This window comes from Hippocampus comes, unplaced genomic scaffold (genome assembly GCF_001891065.2).
Source record: "Hippocampus comes isolate QL1 unplaced genomic scaffold, H_comes_QL1_v1.1 scaffold68, whole genome shotgun sequence".
Taxonomy (NCBI): domain Eukaryota; kingdom Metazoa; phylum Chordata; class Actinopteri; order Syngnathiformes; family Syngnathidae; genus Hippocampus; species Hippocampus comes.
The window spans coordinates 2,794,032-2,815,539 of NW_017805625.1; the positions used below are offsets into that span (position 1 = coordinate 2,794,032).

Here is a 21,508-nt window from a genome sequence, read left to right on the forward strand (position 1 = left end):
GTAATTCCGCGAAAAGGACACGGGTTGGGCAGGCTTGTAGAAAGAGCAATAAATGAGCAGAATACCTGAGGGCCGCGGATATTTATTCTGCTTTCAATAATGGATGATGCAGGAGGCGGCGTTGCTGATGCGCCAATTAGGGGGGGTAAATGAGAACATACCTCACATTCACTGCCACAAGCGAAACGGTAAACAATGCTAAATGATAAACAATTTTCACATGGTACTCCATAACCTTGCCGGAAAATGTTATATTACAAAAACAACCGTAACGGTACATGGTTTCATGCTATCAATCGCCATTTAATTCAACTTGTAAACATCATGAGATGCTCTATGTAAATGACCTCCGAAGAGGATTGGAATGATGAGGAGTGTTTGCAAAAATATTCCCATTGTCAAATTGTGAGCATCTGCACGTCTATGGAAGAGATCCAAAGACGATTAACCAGCTTGTTCTTTTCCTGCTTTTGTTCGTGATTTTTTTTTTCTTCCCCATTGCACACACACACTCATGAACATGGGTAGAATTTAATGCTACACAAACAACAGGATTTTTTTTTTCTGGGTAGATTCTTCTCTTTGTTGAAACAATGACTCTCAAAAGGCCAGTTTATTGTCCTTTTAATGATGTCACATGTGGAGGGAAGGGGAAAGGCATTTGTGGGATGAACAGCACGACTGGGGATGTATTTTGCACCAGTGTGCCAAATATTCACGGCCAGTGGCAAACTGCTTATGGCAGCTGTTATAAAATGTCTACACACCCATGTTCAAATGTCAGATTTTGGTGGTATTAAAATCAATAAATAAATAAAGACCGAAATGCAAATGCAGAGGAATATCGAGACAGCAATCCATTATCTCCACAATCGCTATCGAACGCTATCTGGACTGTTTGTTAAACTGCAAACGTGTCTTGTTTCCTCGTAAATCAGCCCATGTTTGGTCAGCAGAAAAAAAATATAAGATGCAGAGAAGCTTTGGCACATTTTGAACGGGTGTAACATACATTCTCATGTGCGCTGCTCATCACACAACTCCTCAAAAATGGCGGGATCATTTAAAAGGAAAATAATTTGGGTTTCTCATAGTACAGTATTTATTGGCAATAAGAATTTCTACAATGGAAAAAAAAACATAACACAAGTAACACCACTATATCCATCGGTTTCTTCTCATTAGGACAAATTCGTTTCACACAAGCACCACACCTGTGACAAAAAGTCAACATTTTCATTTGTCTTCCTATAGTTACAAAAATTTGGAGAACCCCCCCCCCCATCCCCCCCCACCGAAGAATCTTGAAAAGCATTTTATCTAAGTATGCAAGTTATGTAGAACCATAACCTTATCTGCTTGAAAAAAATAAATGCTTTGTGATCATTCTAACAAATAATTACTTCATTTTTACCCTGACCAGCAAATTATATATTTAGGATTTTTTTTCTTGTTTCATCCGTATCTTTTCATTTTATTGCTTTTACTTTGTACGAACAATAAATTACCAAGCAAAAAAAAAAAAAAGAAAAAAAACATTAAATGGTCCATTTAGTCACAATACAAATGTTTTTTGTCATTCAACTTGATGTAAACAAACATTTTTTTTCCCCCCCAATATTTTGTTTCACTTTGTCTTCTTTCGGTCTTTTGTCATCTGTTTCGTCTTCTTCCATGGCAGGAAGTTGTAGGAGACCAGCGCGGTGAGGAGGTACGTGGCCATGCCGGTGTATCCTCCCAGTACCAAACACAGTGGCTGCACCAGTACAAACAGACAGAAGACGTTCGTTGACGCCCGCTCATCCAGTTCAATCCGATCCGACTTGGTGGCGTTCATCACGGCAAAAAAGTACATCAGGGCCACGCCTGGGTAGAAAGCCAGCTCCACCATGGCGGCGCAACGGACAGGACGCCTGCCAAGAAAAATTTTGGAGATTTAACATGCCCACATAGAAACGGAAAAGTCAAATAAAACACTCACCGGTAAAAGATTTCTATTCCCTCTGGAAGGTAGCTGTGAAGCGTGAAGGCGGATCAAAAAGCAGATTTAGACCTTTGAGCCGTCATTCGATCACCACAGCAGTCCATCAAACATTAGCCACCTTCCGTCTTATCTTCCTTATGAGCTCACTTGGTATGTGTTACCTTCAAAATACACGGAGATATCAGAAGCTTTCTTATCTAAAATTTGGTGGAGTGCGTTTTGGAAATGAATGAAAAGGGTTCACATGGAGAGAGAGGATTTTCTGCTTTTATTCTTGCTGGGAGATAGCTGAAACCAAGTACAGTGTGTACTGGATCTGTTGTATTAAGAAACACTGAGTGGTGTTCCACTTGTGATGACATGCAGTGATAAGCAGGAAAAACATTCGCAGTCATGTCTCTATTATTGACAAGTGAACACATTCCATTTCAGAATTCAATTATTTTTGTCATCGCAGTCAAGGGAAACTAATCTAACTGGCCCCACCAAATCAAATGATAGCTAAGTGTCTTTTGAGTTGGTGGAGCCATTTTGATCAAATTAAAATTATTATTATTATTATTTTCATTTCAGCTGACATCACTGTTGCATTTTTTTGGGGAACAACTTTTACATTGTCGATGCAAAATATCATAATTGGAAGATGGTGTGCACTGCTTTTGATTCACTTCTCCGGGACATTCCTCCTTCATCAGTATGATTATTTTAGAGACTGAAAACCGTGGTCAGTTTTGCGCAGTCCTTGAATGGTAATTTTCATTTAAGAGCCCTTTGCACTGGAAAAAACAAAACAGAACAGTATATAGTTATTTTTTTTTATTGGGTTGGTTTCGTGGCTCTTGTCACACATTGAAAAATGTACGATGAAAAATTTAATGTATCAAGAGAACATATTTTTTGCACTTAGATTTCAAATAGCATGAAGTGTGTGATCCTATGTGGCTCCCGAGTAGCACTGATGAAAAATTGTGCCCCCCCCACCCCCTTCCAGGATTTAAGTTGCCCCATCCCGGCTGTAATCAATTTGAATGCCAACGGTGACTTAGAGCAGCTATGGCCGCGAACATCTCTGTGGCTTTTTAACTAGTCCCCAGAGGTCAATTTGCCCAAAATGCGGTTCATTTATTGGTGGGAATGGTTCCCATTTACAGTAAAAGTCAAAGCTGCTCTTCGTCCTGCAACAAGTTCGAAAGAGAGCCTCGTTTCATTGTGATTCATTTTGACTCGTTAAGTTTTGAATCAAGACTTCCCGAGTAGTTTCTTTTTTACATGTACTGTTATTCACTCACTCATCCAACATCACGCTGCGCTGCTGCGGTCTGAAGGGACAGCAGGCCTTCCGGCAGTCAATCAGCCACATCCCCTCCCATAAATATTGCATGCGCGCCTTGCGTGAGCGTATTTCCCTTCTGTTTGCTTGCCAGTCACCGGCTAATCATTCAGAAAATGTTCCTCTTTCATTTTAGCCACCTCGGGAGACGTTTGATTTCGGATTAAACAACAGCACCACAGAGTGGGATTACACCCAGGGGCGGCGGGGATGGATTGTGTGTCTCCCATTGAAGGGAGATTTATCGAGCCCCGTGTTTCTGTGTACGCCACCGTGGAGGCTTCGACGTCAAGCAGCAAGTTGGGGGCGCAGCAGTGCGTTTCAGTCAAACTCCAAATACAAGACGGTGGCGCTCAACTTTCAAATGTATTTCGTGAAAAGGGAACTTCTCACGTCTAGAGTATGTATGAAAGGTTGAGATCAGCCACAGTCTTGGGGAGGGCCTCGGGGTGGATATACAAGCATGGGGGAGAACATGCCAACGTGACACAGTAGGCCAGGGCTGAGCTTTGAACTCGGAAACTCTGATTTTTGAGGCGGATGTACGAACCAGTCGTACGTTAATTCTGTTTCATAAAACAAAACAAACAACAAATATGTTAGGGAGTCTCTGGCCCTCGTAGTTTCTTCAAGCACATTTTCATAGAGCATTCGGTTCTTCTGGGTTGGAATCTATCAGGATGACTCATCTGTACTTACTAGCTGAAGCCGTCGCTCCCAAAAGCTTTCCAAATTTGTCAGACTGCAAGGACAGCTCCTGTGCACAGATCCCTTGAGCTCACAGCATGCATTTTCAATTTGGTTTAGGTCAGAAGCAAGTTCCAAAATGGTGAATTCTTGAAGCTTTGATTTGGGGTCAAAAGAGTTTTTGAACTCCTCTCCATCTTTGTATGACCTCGTGTGTAAACGTGATCCAAACCAATGTTAGAAATAAATGTATCACGGAATCAGGTATGTCACAGCAAAGGATGCGATTCCACTTGATTGGTTAAAAAAAATATTAGTTGCTACAAATCATGCATCTGTGTTCATTTACAGGTATATGCATGCCAGTTAACGTTTAGTGACAGGCAGAACTATTCAATGAATTTCCACTAGATGGCGGAAGGTACAATTAACCTGCCATTCATACAGCCGAAGAAGAGCTTTTTGTTCAAAGAAACAGGTCAAGATTTTACACACAGGCAATTTGTGAGATCATCGTTACTTTTGACATATTTTCTTGGTGGTGTGCCATGAGATTTTCCTGATGTCAAATATGTAGATTGGCTGTATTAAGGCTACTTTTCCTTTTTGGATCGTTTTAGGGTCTCTTTTCTTGAACATTTTGAAGAAATTCTTCCCAAGAACTCACAGGTCATTACAAGACGATGACACATCCCCTGCCAGATGGGCTTCTTCATTAACAACATCTCCAACTACAGGACCTGATTAAGTTTGACTACCAATTACGCGCCTGACGTCAAATTTTCCGCCCCTGAACGTGTGCCTCACACTTATTTGCCCAAAATGTTACATTCAGCCATCCAGGGCGTACTTTAAATAAGACGATGAATTGGAATTACACGTTAAAACTGCTAAAATAAACATCTTTTAACATAGTGTATCTTGCTTGACAGGACATTCGTGTGTTTTTGCCCTTGGAAAAAGATGGTATTTTTGGACAGCCTGCTGTTCGGAAGCCGAAACTCAGTAATTAGCGCTTACGAAGCTGCAGGAAGGAGGAAATGGGACAAGAGATGGACGGAAGGGGGCATTTGAATCCCCTATGGTGTTATTAATGTCACCACCAGCACAAAGCACTGACCACCTCCTGCTCCATCTCAGTTGGATAGAGCCAAAGCATTTAACGCAAGAATCCGGCATTTTGTCGCTCTGGACGATCGATTACACAACGCGCCTGCTTGGCCGTGATTCCCTTTGGTAATTGGCATCTGCATTTTGAGCTTCAGTTTCTCGGTAATTAGCTGATAATTGCTTCAAGTGTTTTTCCACCACAAACCGGTAGTTGATTGCGGTGTTTGTCGAATTATTGCAAAAAATAGACAGCGTCTGTCATTCAAAAGGTCTTTCTATTCCCATTTTCTTTTTTCTGTCTGATCAACCCACTCATTGGAACCTCTGCCTTCACGTGCGCATCCACATCAAACCTTTCAAATACATGAATCGGAGGAAAAGGTGCGCATGTGGACATGTGTGTACTTCTACACGGGCTGTTCAGTGACGTGCGAGAAGATAAACGTTTTTTATGCGTGTGTATGCATGTGTGTGTGTGTTGCTGATGTTAAGCTGGAGGGCTGTGTGGGCAGGGGCTTCCTTTGCTGGCATAAATTGATTTCCAGAATCCAGACAACTATAGCGGCTTTTTGCAAGGAAAGCCATGTGCTTCTCTATCCATTTATGAGTGGGAAACTGTGCAAAGCTGTGTGTGAGACTGTGCGGTGGTGTGTATGTGTGTGTACATGTCAGCAAGAAGAGAAGCTGGAGACAAACTACGGATGTGTGGTCTCCGCTGCCATATTAAATCGAAAATGCCAGCTGTGCTCTCCGTAGTCCTTCAAATGTGATGTTTTCCCCCTCATGAGATTGAGAGTGAGGGACTTAACAAAGGCTCCATTGCAGACTGCTTGCATTTGGGAAGTGTACTTAGCTCAATATGGCAAACCCATTTCATTGTTGGCATGCGCCACATGCACCAGTTTTGCATATTTATTACAATAGTTTACTGGGTCCAAAGTCTTAGCGGCAAACAACTGGCCAATGATGGATGCGTGCCATTAAATATGTAATTCCCTTCCGTGTAATTAATATTGATTTGGCCTCAGCCTGCTTGAACATATTTTTCTTGGTAGCTGCACTTCTTAAAACTGCTTGAGCGCACGCCTCCGCTGGCACAAACGTACATGGAGCAACGCGTGTTCCACCGTTGGACAATACAGGAATGATTAGGACTTTGTTTTGACACTTCCAAAGAAACAGATTTTCTTATTGTGGATGTAGTATGTCGTCATCAGAGAGGGCTGTTTTTAAAGGTTAAAAATTACGGAGCCCCAGACATGACATTTGAAGAAAAAAACCGACTTTGTGCACATGCTGTGACGATTATGTATGCACGAGGAACTAATTTGTGGGCACGAACTGCTACTTTGTGCGCATTCAATACACTGTGTGGACAAAAAAAATCAGAATCGCCTTTCAGAATCAGAACAAACGAAAGTGCGCGAGAAGTAGTTATAGCACCTTCCCGATCACTTGAATGAAAAATCGAACGCACCTTCTTTCAAAGTTGAAAGGTCGAAGGAAAGAAATAATGGGCAGGGACAGCGTGATCGAATTTTATTTTAGGTTCGGGATGAGTGACAAGGACATCATGAAAAGCTAGGCATTGCAAGGAATGATTATCACCAAGAAAAAGCTAGCTTCACCGGCGCAGCAACTGCAACGATCTCTCTGGGGGGCTTCACGTGCGCATCCACATCAAACCTTTCAAATACATGAATCGGAGGAAAAGGTGCGCATGTGGACATGTGTGTACTTCTACACGGGCTGTTCAGTGACGTGCGAGAAGATAAACGTTTTTTATGCGTGTGTATGCATGTGTGTGTGTGTTGCTGATGTTAAGCTGGAGGGCTGTGTGGGCAGGGGCTTCCTTTGCTGGCATAAATTGATTTCCAGAATCCAGACAACTATAGCGGCTTTTTGCAAGGAAAGCCATGTGCTTCTCTATCCATTTATGAGTGGGAAACTGTGCAAAGCTGTGTGTGAGACTGTGCGGTGGTGTGTATGTGTGTGTACATGTCAGCAAGAAGAGAAGCTGGAGACAAACTACGGATGTGTGGTCTCCGCTGCCATATTAAATCGAAAATGCCAGCTGTGCTCTCCGTAGTCCTTCAAATGTGATGTTTTCCCCCTCATGAGATTGAGAGTGAGGGACTTAACAAAGGCTCCATTGCAGACTGCTTGCATTTGGGAAGTGTACTTAGCTCAATATGGCAAACCCATTTCATTGTTGGCATGCGCCACATGCACCAGTTTTGCATATTTATTACAATAGTTTACTGGGTCCAAAGTCTTAGCGGCAAACAACTGGCCAATGATGGATGCGTGCCATTAAATATGTAATTCCCTTCCGTGTAATTAATATTGATTTGGCCTCAGCCTGCTTGAACATATTTTACTTGGTAGCTGCACTTCTTAAAACTGCTTGAGCGCACGCCTCCGCTGGCACAAACGTACATGGAGCAACGCGTGTTCCACCGTTGGACAATACAGGAATGATTAGGACTTTGTTTTGACACTTCCAAAGAAACAGATTTTCTTATTGTGGATGTAGTATGTCGTCATCAGAGAGGGCTGTTTTTAAAGGTTAAAAATTACGGAGCCCCAGACATGACATTTGAAGAAAAAAACCGACTTTGTGCACATGCTGTGACGATTATGTATGCACGAGGAACTAATTTGTGGGCACGAACTGCTACTTTGTGCGCATTCAATACACTGTGTGGACAAAAAAAATCAGAATCGCCTTTCAGAATCAGAACAAACGAAAGTGCGCGAGAAGTAGTTATAGCACCTTCCCGATCACTTGAATGAAAAATCGAACGCACCTTCTTTCAAAGTTGAAAGGTCGAAGGAAAGAAATAATGGGCAGGGACAGCGTGATCGAATTTTATTTTAGGTTCGGGATGAGTGACAAGGACATCATGAAAAGCTAGGCATTGCAAGGAATGATTATCACCAAGAAAAAGCTAGCTTCACCGGCGCAGCAACTGCAACGATCTCTCTGGGGGGCATCACGGTTACACGGTGGATGCATACGAAATGAAAACTTTTTGTCATAATATCACTACTTCATGTTGGTATAACATAAAAACATCAAATGCAATAAGTTGTGGGTTTTTGAAGGCACTTAGGTCAGTGAGAAGCGAGTCAGTGAAGGTGCGCGCAATTTGTTTACCCTCTTGTCCATGCCTTAACTATTTCATGCGCAAGAAGAAATAGTTCGCGCACACGAAGCAATAATTGCTGTACATGAAATAGTATTTAGTGTGAACAAATAAGAATGTTTGTGTGCACAAATTAGTAATCTGTTTTAGTAGCGCTGCATGTTTGCCGTTTGGCACCCGCGGATTATTTTGAAAAAAAAAATGCCAATATTTTTTTCATATTTTGGATTTTTCCTAATTTTTCACGGACACCCCCTGGCCCCCAAATGATCTCCGTTTTTTTTTTGTTTTTTTTCAACAGTTGCCCATCTATTGTTGTGAATGCTAAGTATTTTCCCCAGCATTCTTTAGGGCATCTGTCCGTTATTACAGTTGCCATGAAATGACCAAAAAAAAAAAAAAATTACATTTAACCAGTGAGTTATAGAAAAGGTATTCTTGACGTATTTTTTTGGTCACAGATATTCAATAAAAAAACATAAGCATGCGCATTCAAAGCTCTTCATTCTAAACCATCGCCATCGTTTGCCAGCCGCAAGTCACTGGGGAACCCCCTTGGAAATCTTTAGCGCATCAACAAACTCCGCAACCATCGCGTTGGGAAGCCTATGATTGAATTACATGTAACCATCGTCTTTTTTTTTTTTTTTTTTTTTTTTGCGATCACGTCAACTCGTCAAAGAAATCCGCGCGTGAACGAACCACTGCGCGCACACTCTCTGCATGCCGTGGGCTTTGGGCAGGGTCGCCAACACTTGATCGTGATTCATTCAGGGAGGAGGACGATACGTTTGAGTGCATCTGCTGCGTTTCTTCCTCTCCACATGCTCCACTGTGCACACGGAGCAAGGAGAAGAACAGTTTTCATCTCGGCGCACAATCACACCGCAAAACTTCCCCGGCTGTATGGACACATAACCAACTGCACGTCTGCCTTCGTGGGTTTTCACCAGCACATTTGCTCACTTTCATCTCCAGCCTCAACATATCTGAAGTGGCTGCCTCACCGGGTCGGACCGGAGACCACCTGGTCTCTGATCTGGTCTCCGGAGTCGGTGGAGACTCGACGCGCTCCATCGGGGCCAGGCTTTGCGCCTCCCGGATCAGACCGGAGCCACCGCGCGCCCTCGAGATGGACGTGGTGGAAAGGGAGGTGATGAACAAGATGGAGAACATGTCATCCGTGTACGACTTCGACCCCATCACCGGCAACATCCCCGCCACCAAGGTGGAAGTCACGGTCTCCTGCAGGTCAGTCTGCGCGCTGTTGGGGGGCGCAAAGTCGGGGGAAAGTTGCGTGTGAGGTGCCGCACCCACTGTTGGACTTTTGCCTTGAATTCTTTTGATTATTTTTTTTAATACATATATATACAGTATAGCACGTAAAACGTATTTGCTTGAACAAATTAGGTGTCACACGGGGGACACATTTGACAGATTTCTTGCGGTAAGAATTTAAGACTTGACACAAAAAAAGGAGCATGCAATAATTTGCAAGCAATCAATCCTGCATGCATTGAAAGTGTCTGCACTGAATAAGTGTTTTCCCCTGACCTCTTCACAACAGCCTTTACTTTTCCACTATAGCAAACTATTAAATGTGATGTCAGAAAATAATGCAGTCAATAATACGTGTTCAAAAAACGCTTTCAAAATTCAAAAGGTTTTGAAAGTCAAGGCTCCCAACGCCCTCAGACTTTTATTCACAAACACGCGCATGCTTGCACTCACATCCTTTCATGATGGGTTTTTAGGTTGTTGAGCCATTCGAGCGAGCCAGTTTGAGCTGTGTGTGCATTATTGATGTACTGTCTGACATAAAGAGAGCTCTGTGGCACATCCCTCAGCAAAGAGTGATTAAAAAAAAAAAAAAGTGAAGAATTTCATTTTAATTGCTGGACAACCGTGGTGCTGTAGTGTTGCAATGAGAAAAAAGGAGTGGCGGGGTTCAGTTTAGAAGGGTTCCATGGTTGAAGTCTAAAAGATTTTTTTTTTTTTTTGAATATCCTATCTGATTGCAGAATTAAGCAGCATTCAAATACTTTGTGGGTGCAAGAGGACCCTTTTTTGTGCAGCTATCTGATTGTGAGATGGAGCAAGAAGGTGATATATTACATTAGGAAAGCACATTTGCTGCTGGAATCCCACTTTTAGTCATAAATAAATCATACGCGTTCATGGCATTTGAACCACAGTCACATCGTGTGTGTGTGTGTGTGTGTGTGTGTGTGTGTGTGTGTGTGTGTGTGTGTGTGTGTGTGTGTGTGTGTGCGTGCGCTTGCATTTGCGTTTGTGCATGTTGTGGTGGAGTGCAGGCAAAGACACAGGTGGGGCCCATGTGCAAGAGAGCAGGGTTCTGTAAAATATTTACAAAAAAGTACCGTGTTTCAAGGTAAAAATACTGAATAGACAAAAATACCCCCCCCCAAAAAAAAAAAAAAAACAAGATAAGAGAAAGAGTCACCACCACGATCGACAGCACAACATGACAAGACACATGATGTCGGACAAAGAACCAAATCTGACTGAACAGCCAGGGTCCAAGGCTTTGCAAAGTCTTGTTGTGGCCATTTAGGTGAACGACTTGGAGTTGCCATAGCCCGCCCGACATGAGGTCTTGACTGAACAGCTGATGACGGCCGTAGGATTTGTGCTGCCGGCGGAGGGTTGGATGATGGCCGCTGGATGTGGTCACAACAGGGTGACTGGTCCGATGGTCCCAGCCGGCCAGTCTCAATGTGGACGGGTGACTGGCCTGGGGCTCACGTTTGGCAAGTTGAAACGTTGATGGGTGACTAGTGTTGGGGTCTGGGCCACCCAATCTCGACATGAACAGGTGACTGAGTCATGATCAGCCGCTGAGCTGGTACAGGGTCCTTGAGCAGTCGCAGGGCCAGAACTGCGACCCTGAGCTGCCCGCCTGATTGGAAAGCCACCATATAGTTTGGAAGGAAGTCAAAATGATGAGGTGACTCGGGTACGGGGGCAACAGAACGAGGTGACTTGGATTCGTGTGTGCAAACGACATGACGAGAATCCATGTTTGGAATGAGAGGAAAACCAAGCAGAACATCGTGTCAAGACAAGCGAGGTGATGACAGATCAAGGCCAACAGAATGACACTGACCTTTACCTGGCCGCCTCCGTTGGCCACCATGCTGTGGTCCAAAATAAAGAACCAAACGGGGACCCAAGTAAAAGGTCAGAGGGAAAACAAATATGTGCGGGTTGGTATTGGGAATACTTAAGTAAAACGGACAAGGGAAAGGTTTGGAAAAATGACACTAGTGGCTGGAGAGAGCTGATTGGGAGACACAAAGAGCAGAGCTGATGAGAACAGGTAGTCATGAACACATAACCAGCGGACCGGGAAGACATGAACAAGGGACACAGGAAACCAAGACACATCACGACACAAAACTAAATCCACTCCAAAAACAATGCAAAAGTCGACAAAAAGAGGCATCCTGACACACCCGGTACTTTCTAGGTGGCCTTGCTCTACCTGCCCATTCCTGACACAACACCTTGAAACGCGGCTGAGTAAAAGTGGTGCTGCAGTGTGTCATTCAAAGTCGTGAAAAAGCTTCTGTGCGAATGTTGTGTGAGTCACATTTGTGAAGAAAGGAGGCTTCCTGCGCATTTGTGTCATGTTCTCTGGGAGGTCTGCAAGCATGATGATAGCTGTTCCCTGTTTTGGATAATATCCCCTATTACAAATTACAGCCCCTGCTTTTGACAACATATTATTATCAGGGCCAGTGACGGAGAAAGTGGGTGGACAGGGGATAAGTCGACTCAACCGCAATAATAGGAGGAATGTATTGGTCTTCAAGCCAGGGAGGATGCACATCATGTGGTATTTATTTAGTGGATTATATTCTTATGAAATTCAAATGGTGTTTTATTTATTTATTTTTTCATTCCAGCAGTGCTAGTAGTCCTTCGCCTTAAGCCTCAGTTGACTCACAAATCTTAAGTTTGTCAGTGTAGCATCAAAAGAAAAACGAAGAACAGATTCCGATGTACTTATTTCAGGGTAAGATGACAACATTATGAGCAATTTGTCAATTTGATACTCTTTATACTTCATTGTATACTCTAGATTTGATGACTCCCAAGGTCAGCCGTCAGATGTCACACCTCAAATCATGTGTGAGGTCACGCAAGTCACTGGCTCAGGAGCAATCCTAACCCCAAATTATGAACCTGGTGGAGAGGATTTGTTTCCTGTAATATTGACCGTACTTCCTGTGCGCACCTCAAATTAGCTGTCAGCTACAATGGCACATGTGTGTGCTTTACAACAGCTGCCTCGCTCGCACTCTCGCTGCATTCGTATTATGGCCTCATACATTTCTCTGTCACGGCTGCTCAGTTCGATATTAAAGTTAATACATTGGTCTATATATATATTGGTGAAGCACTTTTCAAAGAGTCAGACTCACAATTATAGATAGGCGATTTATTGTTTGAAAATTCACTATACTGTAATTAACTTATGTTTACACTTGCACAATATAAATGTCCATCCATCCAACCATTTTCTAATCCGCTTATCCTCACAAGGGTCACCGGCATGCCGGAGCCTAGCCCATCAGTTACTGGGCAGTAGGCGGGGTACACCCCGATCTGGTACAGTACGAATGTAAAAATGTTATTTGAAAAAAGCTGTTAACCTTTTTTGTTTCGCTTACCAAACCTCTCGGGGGTGGGAAAAGCTAGCCAAGTCGCTGCTAGTCCCAAGTCTGGAGAAATAGGGAGAGATGGATTCAGGAAGGACATTCATCTATAAAACCTCCACCGAAATGTCATCCAAAATAGTGACGGCGAATAGCAAAAAAGGTCTGCAGAAGAACAAGGATGGCCACAATTTGGAAATGAATAATGACTGTTTTTCCTCACTATAACGCCTTCACTTTTCTCAAAAGCCTTATATATCCGATACGCCTTATATATGGATCAATATTCTGGTTTCTTGGATGTAGTTTTTTTAAATAATAATAGTGTAAAGCGCTTTGTTACAGCTGCAGCAGTTGTGAAAGCTCGATATCAAGAAAGCTGTATTGTGTTGTATTTCATGTAGCATAGCTCCATCTAGTGGATGTATAGCGCAACCGCTATCGTGGCTTCTATTCTATGCGCCTTATAACTCTGTGTAGTAACTTATAGTTGTAAAATAGGCCATTCATTGAAGGTGCGCCTTATACTCCAAAGTGCCTTATAGCGTGGAAAAATACGGTACATTTGTGTCATTTCTTATGAAAGAAAATGTGATGCCTACACATGACATTTTCTATAAGGCAGCAGTTCCATGGGACCAATTGTGATTTGTTTTCTTGGGGTGTGCTTGTCAACAAGCTTTGCGCCAAAGTTTATACCGTGTGAATGTAACACGGAGCCAATTAAGCTATTACTGTCATGGATTGTCCTTTTCTTCGACGTGACACCTCATCACCGCAGAGCTCCTCGGGACGGTGATGAGGATAGCTGATAAATCTCACTCTAATTGGGGGATTGCGCTCGTCACACATGTTTTAATGATATAGGAAACTGTTCGTGTGCTTCGGTGCCGTGTTTCCCCAAGGGGGGCGTGGGACGTGGAATTTCTCGACTTGTTTCCTTCGCGCGAGCATCACAGGGCTTTGATTACATTTCTGTGCTAAATATCGTGAGGGTGGGCATTTGCATACAGATTTGAGTTTATGAGAAGCCTGGCTTCCGCCTCGGATAGGTGCCTTTATGAATCTGGGACAGATATGAAAGCATTGCACTCGGTGCAGCAAAGCCCGCGGGAGATCCCCAGCTAAGGCTTATCATCACTCCTCGTCCCTGTCACTCGCTTTCACGTCACATCTCTTTAGGTTAGAGCACTTCTGATGAGAATATTTCATAAAATGATCCTTGGTGCTAATTAGCCATACAGAACCCAAATCATCTATTCGTAAAGTGTCATCTTTGAATTGCCACAAATCTGCTGGTGATCTGTGGAGATTGCCATTGGCCACATCATTAGGTACGCCTCTACAAGAGTGAGTCAACCTCTTTTTTTTTTTCTTATGTCTTCCTTTTCTTGACATGGATACAGAATGTAACATTTTCCTACCACACACGTCTCAGTGTTACAGAGCTGGAGTGTGTGAAGGGGCCAGAAACTCTTCACACCGCTTACACTGACGCCAGTGGCGCCTTGACTTTCTTCACAAGGGGGGTTTCACACAAACTTCAATGGTTGCACCTCCAACTTATTAGATCATCTTTGCTTCTCTCACCCTTCTGATCGGAGAATCTGTCACTTGTATTCTTCCTGCACTGAAGCTGCTGCAGCAACACAATTTAAAAATACCGCTACGAGGACGAAAGTCCGGCATGTCAGAATTTCTGTTCATCTTGCCGCGTAATGTGACATGTCCTACCTCGTCCAAGACACTGAATGACATTTATCTGCTCGTCTGACAGCGCGATCGCCATGAACGAAAAAAAAAAAAAAGCTGTGTAGTTTGACAAGGCCATTAGACGCATCAGCCAGCCACCTAAGTGACCCTTGAAGAATAGTTTCATAGCTCTGGGTCAGAAGTGACTTAGTTGTCAACACGGCACATTGTTGTACAATTGCAAGTTGAGACTTTTCCTCTTTATCAGGAACACATCCACACAAGCGACATGTGCGAACGCTAAATATGATGCAGTACTGGGGGGGTACTCAAAATTGTAGCAGAGGGAGTGCGAATAGAAAATGATGACCACTAATGCTTCCACTAGTTCAAATGTTGGTGAAAGCCCCCACCACTGCACCGCCTTCTAGATGGTAACAATTTGTTCGAAACAGTTTCAAAATAGTTGAAATAGATGGCACATTGTCTTGTAATGAGGGTAAGCGTTTTATCATTGCACCTGCATCAATTAGAAGTAATTTAGAAGTACATAATAATTGTGCACAAGCCTGCACCAGCCTGTGACGAATGAAGTCTTAGATTACACTTCTCTACAGTTGAACTTCTACTCTAATTAATTCACTTTAATTGATTTTAATGGTGTCTGCCCAATTCTGTCACTTGGACATGTTGTGTCCACATGGAGAGTGTCGCAAAAACTGGGTACGCTTTTTGTGACACGTAACTGTAATCACTTGAGACAAGTTAAGCCGCCCGAGTGATATGATATGGCAACTTCTCTAAGTTTGCAACCGAGCGAAGACAATGCAAATGTCATCCAGCATCTCGTAGTGAGCGATGCATGACTGGGTTGCATCGCAAGCGTTTCTGCGCCTATTCTGAGCCTGCGCTGCTATTTCAGCTTTGGCTGCGTGCCCCCTTTTGCAGGATGAGATGATTGGGCAAGATGGTCCCGTGTGGTACGGCAAAGCTTGATACGTGTGAAAATATGTGTGGGTGAGATGACTGTATTTGATTATAGTGCCGCTGACACCCGGAGGGGAAATGGATAATGGATGAGTGGAAGAAAGTGTGTGTGTGTGTGTGTGTGTGTGTGTGTGTGTGTGTGTGTGTGTGTGTGTGTGTGTGTGTGTGTGTGTGTGTGCGCGTGTGCGTGTGTTAGTGTATTGCTTCCTCTACTTATTACATTCATAAGGATGTAATTTTATTTAGGATGGCTTATAAGAGTTCTCGTTGAATTCAATCAAACTGCTGTCAATAAAGCTGTAAATACATACAGGTGGGGAAATTCCCAGCACGTTTTTTAGCTCTTTTTCATTCAAGTTATTAATTTTATATTTTGGGGGCAGGAATGTATGGATTTAGTCGCGATATCAGCATCTTTGCACTTTATGGTGTGACATTTGTCTTTTGGACATCTTTATGGTCCTCTGAGGAAGAATTCTACAGACAGCAATCATCTCCTGCCCCGCCTTGTTTTTTTTTGTTTTTTTTTTTTTTTTAATCACCATGATGTTGGAAACCACCTTGTGGGCTCTGTAGAGATCTGCGACCCACAACACTTATACCTCATAAAAAACAACACATTTTAATTCCAGTTTTACGTGTGTCTGCGGTGCATATGTCACCATAAAACAAGTCACCTTTGGCATAATAACATAGAATGGATATAGAAAATGAATTCACCCCTGTCTGTCTGTTAGCTCCCAATATCAGTGCACGAAAAAAGCATTTCAGATTCGTGGAAGAGTGCAGCAGTTGCCATGGAAATATGTAAACTGCAAAGTATATCAAAGGGGAACATATGCTGGTTCAGCCATTTAAGAATGTCTCCTGCCCCTGTTAAGTCCATCGAGAACTCTTTCCCAGGACATAAACACTGGAAATTCCTTCTCAAAGGCGATTGTTTCGCTCCACGTCTACTTCTGTGATTCAATGTATCATGCTCCAGGCTAAAACCAATCAGACAATAACGTGCAAAGTACAGATTCTCGATGCATGTTAGTGATCATTTTGACTTGCACTTGTAGAAATTGACCCACTTCAGAAAAGTTTGTTTTTGCTCAGTAAGAAAAATCGTTCATATGCATTATCCTTCTAATCTTGCAATCAAATAAAGCAGCCCGTTCTCACAAGCAGTTTTCTAAGCGCTCCAGGGCAAAGTTGTAATGCTGTAAATTATATTCATGGCAAATTTTAGCGGTTATGATTTTTCTTCATGAACACATTATATCAATGCCCTAAATCATCAAAGCTGTTTCAACAAGTGTCAATTATAGCATTTTTGTGACAAAAATAGCGTGTTTCTGCATACAGGCACAGAATTGGAAAATTCACCATATGTCCAACAATCACGCAAGAGATTCGTATGGATAACTACAAATAAAGAAAAGAAAATTGAAATTACGCTGTACCTACTCCAAAACATGGAGGAGGCCCGGCTATGGGTTGCTTTGCTGCATCTGGCACAGCTTGTACATCTCAAAACTATCAAGAAATTTTTTTAAAAAGTGTTGCAGACAGGTACCAACAACCCGGCCTACTTGTGTCAAAAGTTACCACTGGCTAATGATATCACAATATCAGCGATGTGCACTTAGCCCTTCTCCTAATTAGACAACATGCACATCTGCCTGATGGCTGACCTCTGTTGTGTCGGCCAACAGCACAATTTTCCCCATTGGGACTTAGGGGATGATCTTAAAGCCTTCACGCTCGGCAGCGAGCTCACTGTGTGTGACTGTCTGGCACACTGACTTGGATTCTCCCCAGAGGAAGTTCTGGCCTGAATAATTCAACAGCTGGTGGGTGGAATGATCCTGCTTGGGTCTGCCATCGATTGGACACTCAAGTAATGCCAGCATTACAGTTAGACTCAGGTTGAAATTGAATTGTTGCTTTCAATTAAAATTCCTGTATAGATGGTTCATTCAAGATCTCGTGAAGATGAATTGTTGCGGATTTTATTTCCCGATCATTCCAGGGACCCTAGCTATCTAGCGATCTAGCTAGCTATGTAGCCACCGAGCTACATACGATCTAGCCAGTTAGCTAGATCGCTAGCTAGCTATCAAATAGTGCTGATATTTCCGTGTGAAGAGGCAGCAATGTTGGCTGAGTGCATTTTTTTTGGAAGCAGTCATCAATTTGCTGCTTAATTTCCCCATACACTCGCCTCTGTGCTCATCCAGCACTGTAAACAAATTGCTCTTTCTTCCATCATGACTTCCTTCCCAATCTGTGCACATGGTCCTTTTTCATCTCACTTGTAATCTCCCTTTTTTTTTTTTGTTCCCTCACTCCCTTTTGCTCACTGCTCTTTATCTTACTCCGAATTTTGTGCTCACAACAGCCAGCTCTGTCATCACTGTTACCATGCACACGACCCCTTTCATTTTGTCACCCTGCTATACAGTAGTTTTTTCAGGAAGTACGAGTGAGGATCACCATGTTTCTCCGATCCATCCTTGCTAAAATGTCCTTGAGAGGAATGCGTTTCCGTATAAGGCAGGCCGTTATTGCTGAATGAAAGCATCCTTGCTCATGAATGAGTTAGCTTCACACTTTCTCTCCCAAAACTGATTTGAAAAGGCTTAGAATTGGAAAACGGGCCAAAAGTCTCGAAGATTTCTCGATATATTGAGCATGAATGAATTTTTTTCTGACTGTATTTAATCATCATGCTACATTTTTCCATGTCCAAATTTAAATTTTTTCTTTTTTTTTCCGCCGGGTTTGGCTTGGCATGGAGTATCCATTGTGAATGCCAAATATCATCATCCATTGCCAACTGATTACTTAAACGGTGATTCATTGAATAGGTGCAAAAACGTCACCAACCACTCGGGATTATAACACTGCAGATTATGCGTGTGCACGCAGTGCTTTTAGGTTTACATTTCTTATAGAAATTTGTCATAAGGTTATCATTTTATTCACTGTCATCGACATGTTCATAATATACAGCCTACCCCCACATACACACAACTGCAGTGCGCGCGCAAGAGGTAAACCTCCAGCTTGAACCTGAAAAGAGTCACGCTACACCCACCACAGCATCGGAAAAAAAAAACAAAACGCCTTCAAGGCGCGTGAACCGCTCACCCTCAATCTACACACACGCTATGTATATATGCTTCCTGGACGTGCGTTGCCAAGGAATATGCTGTTGGCGATATGAATAAACACTTGACATGCATCATGTAAGAATAAGAGTGAACGCTGTAAAACACGGTTAAGGATCATTGAGAAAGAGCCGTGCCCAGTGAATTCACTTAATTTCGAATGTAGTACGTCTTTTTATTGGGTGGAAGGCTGCACGTGTGAAACCTTCGCAACCAATTTATGCTCACTTTTAGTCAAGTCCAAGTCCCCACATCATATCGTCTCAAATTTGCATGCCCTCTTCAAACAGAAGCACTGATCCCTTGATATTTATTATCTCCTCCTCAGTTTGCACCGGCTGAGCGGAGCAGTTAAGAGTGGGAGAGGCGAGAGGAGCCTCCCGTTGGCTTAAAAGGAGCATCTGTCTAATTATCGGGGTTACGCGATATAAATAAAGTCTGTTCAGTGAGTGTCTGCCAAACTGGGGCTTGGCTCTCCAACATGAGCAAAGGAAGCTTTGTTCTTCTTGTCTATTTCTGATCTCATCCGCAACAATTTCTGTTTTGACTCTCATTGCTACGCCGCCTCGCTCTCGCTTTCTCTCGCAAACACTTGCAGCTACATCGGCACACTTTCTGTGACACGTTTGTCTGTTGTTCCGCTCTTGTGATTGATTTTCTGTCATATTGCTGCTCTCTTCACTCCGCAATATTCTCATGTATGCAGGCGATTTGGTTGTGCACGTGGGGGAATAACACACACACACACACACACACGCATGCACGTGCATACACACACACACACACACACCCACACACACCCACACACACACACACACACACACACACACACGCACACGCAGACGCGCACACACAATACTGCCTCGGCTGAATCTCAGATCTTTTTTCGAATCTCATTTACATCAGGGAAGTTTGTTTGAAATCCCTCTAGCATTGCCAGTAGATTGCGTAACGCTCAAATGCAAATCTGATGACACATTTGAAATTCCAAACGTCTTAAAATTAGTTAAAATAGCATCCTTCTTTGTTGTCGGGACTTTTGAAGCTCATTCATCTTACTCGCTGAAAGGTAATCTTTCCTTTATGTACTGTATTTTCCGCACCATAAGGCGCACCTAAAAGCATTGCACGCCTTATAATCCGATGCGCCTTATATATGGATCAATATTCTGATTTCTTAGACGTAGTATTTTAAATGTTCTGTAAAGCGCTTTGTTACAGCTGCAGCGGTTGTGAAAGCTCTATATAAATCAAGTTGTATTGTATTGTATTGTATTCCTTTAGTGCAGCCCCATCTAGTGTATGCATAATGCAACTGCAGCCACTATTGTAGCTTCAATTTTATTCGCCTTATATTGCGGTGTACTGTATATATGAAAACAGTTTTAAAATAGGCCATTCATTGAAGGTGCACCTCATACTCCGAAGCACCTTAAGTGCTGAAAATACGATAACTCAAATATGTACAACTAATTGTGCAGAAAAAGATATATTTTACATTCTAGTGTTGACTTTCCTGATGGAAAAGTGTTTTAAAGTAAGTTTTCAAAGTAGAATAGAGTTGGTATTACCAAATAAAAATGCACATACCGATAATAGTAGTAGAATATCTTGACGTGCAGTGTCTTGAGCCTCAAAGGAATTATTGCATCATATCGACAGTATTTGTAGACAATGCACATAAACAACATGTGAATAGAGGAAGTTTGTGGTTCACGTCGCAAACTTTCATACATGTGTAGAGGTCAAATTCGCCCGACATTACTTGTACCTTTATCTTCATTGTCCCCATTCACCATCACCTATGATGCAGGATATTTTTTTTCTACCTCTTGCCATGGTCACCTGGGATGGGCTCCAGCTTCCTGGCGATCCTCAGCAGAATATGTGGTAGAAAATGGACAGAGGGATGAATATGGGAATGGTTTCATAATACAAGATACAGAGGGAGCAAGATTTGACGCCGATTCTTCAATTTGGAGATGCTGGGAACAGCAGATCCCTCCTCTGATAAGGCGCTCTTTAAGATAGAACTGTGCTTCACCCGAGTAGCAAAGCCAGTGCACCTTCTTCTTCTTCTTTTTCTTGAGATGCAGCACTGTAGATCCTCTGGGAATCTTTAACGATTGGTTCAAAGAGCTTGACAATCCCTTTTTCAGTTTGGCAAGCCCCATATGAAAGAGCTGCCTAAAATAACTCATTACTTGCAATGTGGATGTAATGTGGATTATAATGATTTTTTTTTTAAAGTATGCGCCAACTATGTGTATACAAACAATTTTTTAAAAAGTCTTTTTGCATCAAAGTTCCCCGTTAAAGTTAGTGACTTAACTAGTCTCATCCAAGCATCGGTACTTTGGTGAGCCTTGTATTTGACAACATTTGGGACAGTGAAGGGTAGCTTTTGAATTTAGGGCAAGACCATTGTTGATGTGGGCTTGGCGTGTGGCAAAGCAACGCACTATGGGGGCTACCCTCGGCACAGGGTTATAAAAGAATCGCTTTGATGAGAATTCATTTCAGCAGATCTGGTTCTGAATAGATGAGCTCCTCCTGCTTGCTGGGTGCTTCTGTTTGAAGTTTGAGTTGTTGTCATCTTTTGCTTTTACCCCCCAGAGCTCTTTTTACCAACGTGTATTGATGTGTGTGTGTGTGTGCGTGTGTGTGCGTGTGTGTGCGTGTGTGTGTGTGTGTGTGTGTGTGTGCGTGTGTGTGTGTGTGTGTGTGTG

The 21,508-nt window shown here is 42.8% G+C and overlaps 1 protein-coding gene across 2 annotated transcripts in view; it reads left to right on the top strand.

Moving 5' to 3' along the window:
- The first annotated feature begins 8,931 nt into the window (after positions 1-8,931).
- cpne5b (copine Vb) overlaps positions 8,932-21,508 on the top strand; it is a 66,212-nt gene continuing 53,635 nt past the window's right edge. Inside the window, exon 1 of one of the 2 annotated variants that reach the window (XM_019881292.1) lies at positions 8,932-9,511. In XM_019881292.1, coding sequence (XP_019736851.1) covers positions 9,393-9,511 — 119 coding nt within the window. In that variant the 5' untranslated portion in view covers positions 8,932-9,392. The remainder of the gene's footprint in view (positions 9,512-21,508) is intronic. The other variant, XM_019881290.1, reaches the window with a different exon arrangement.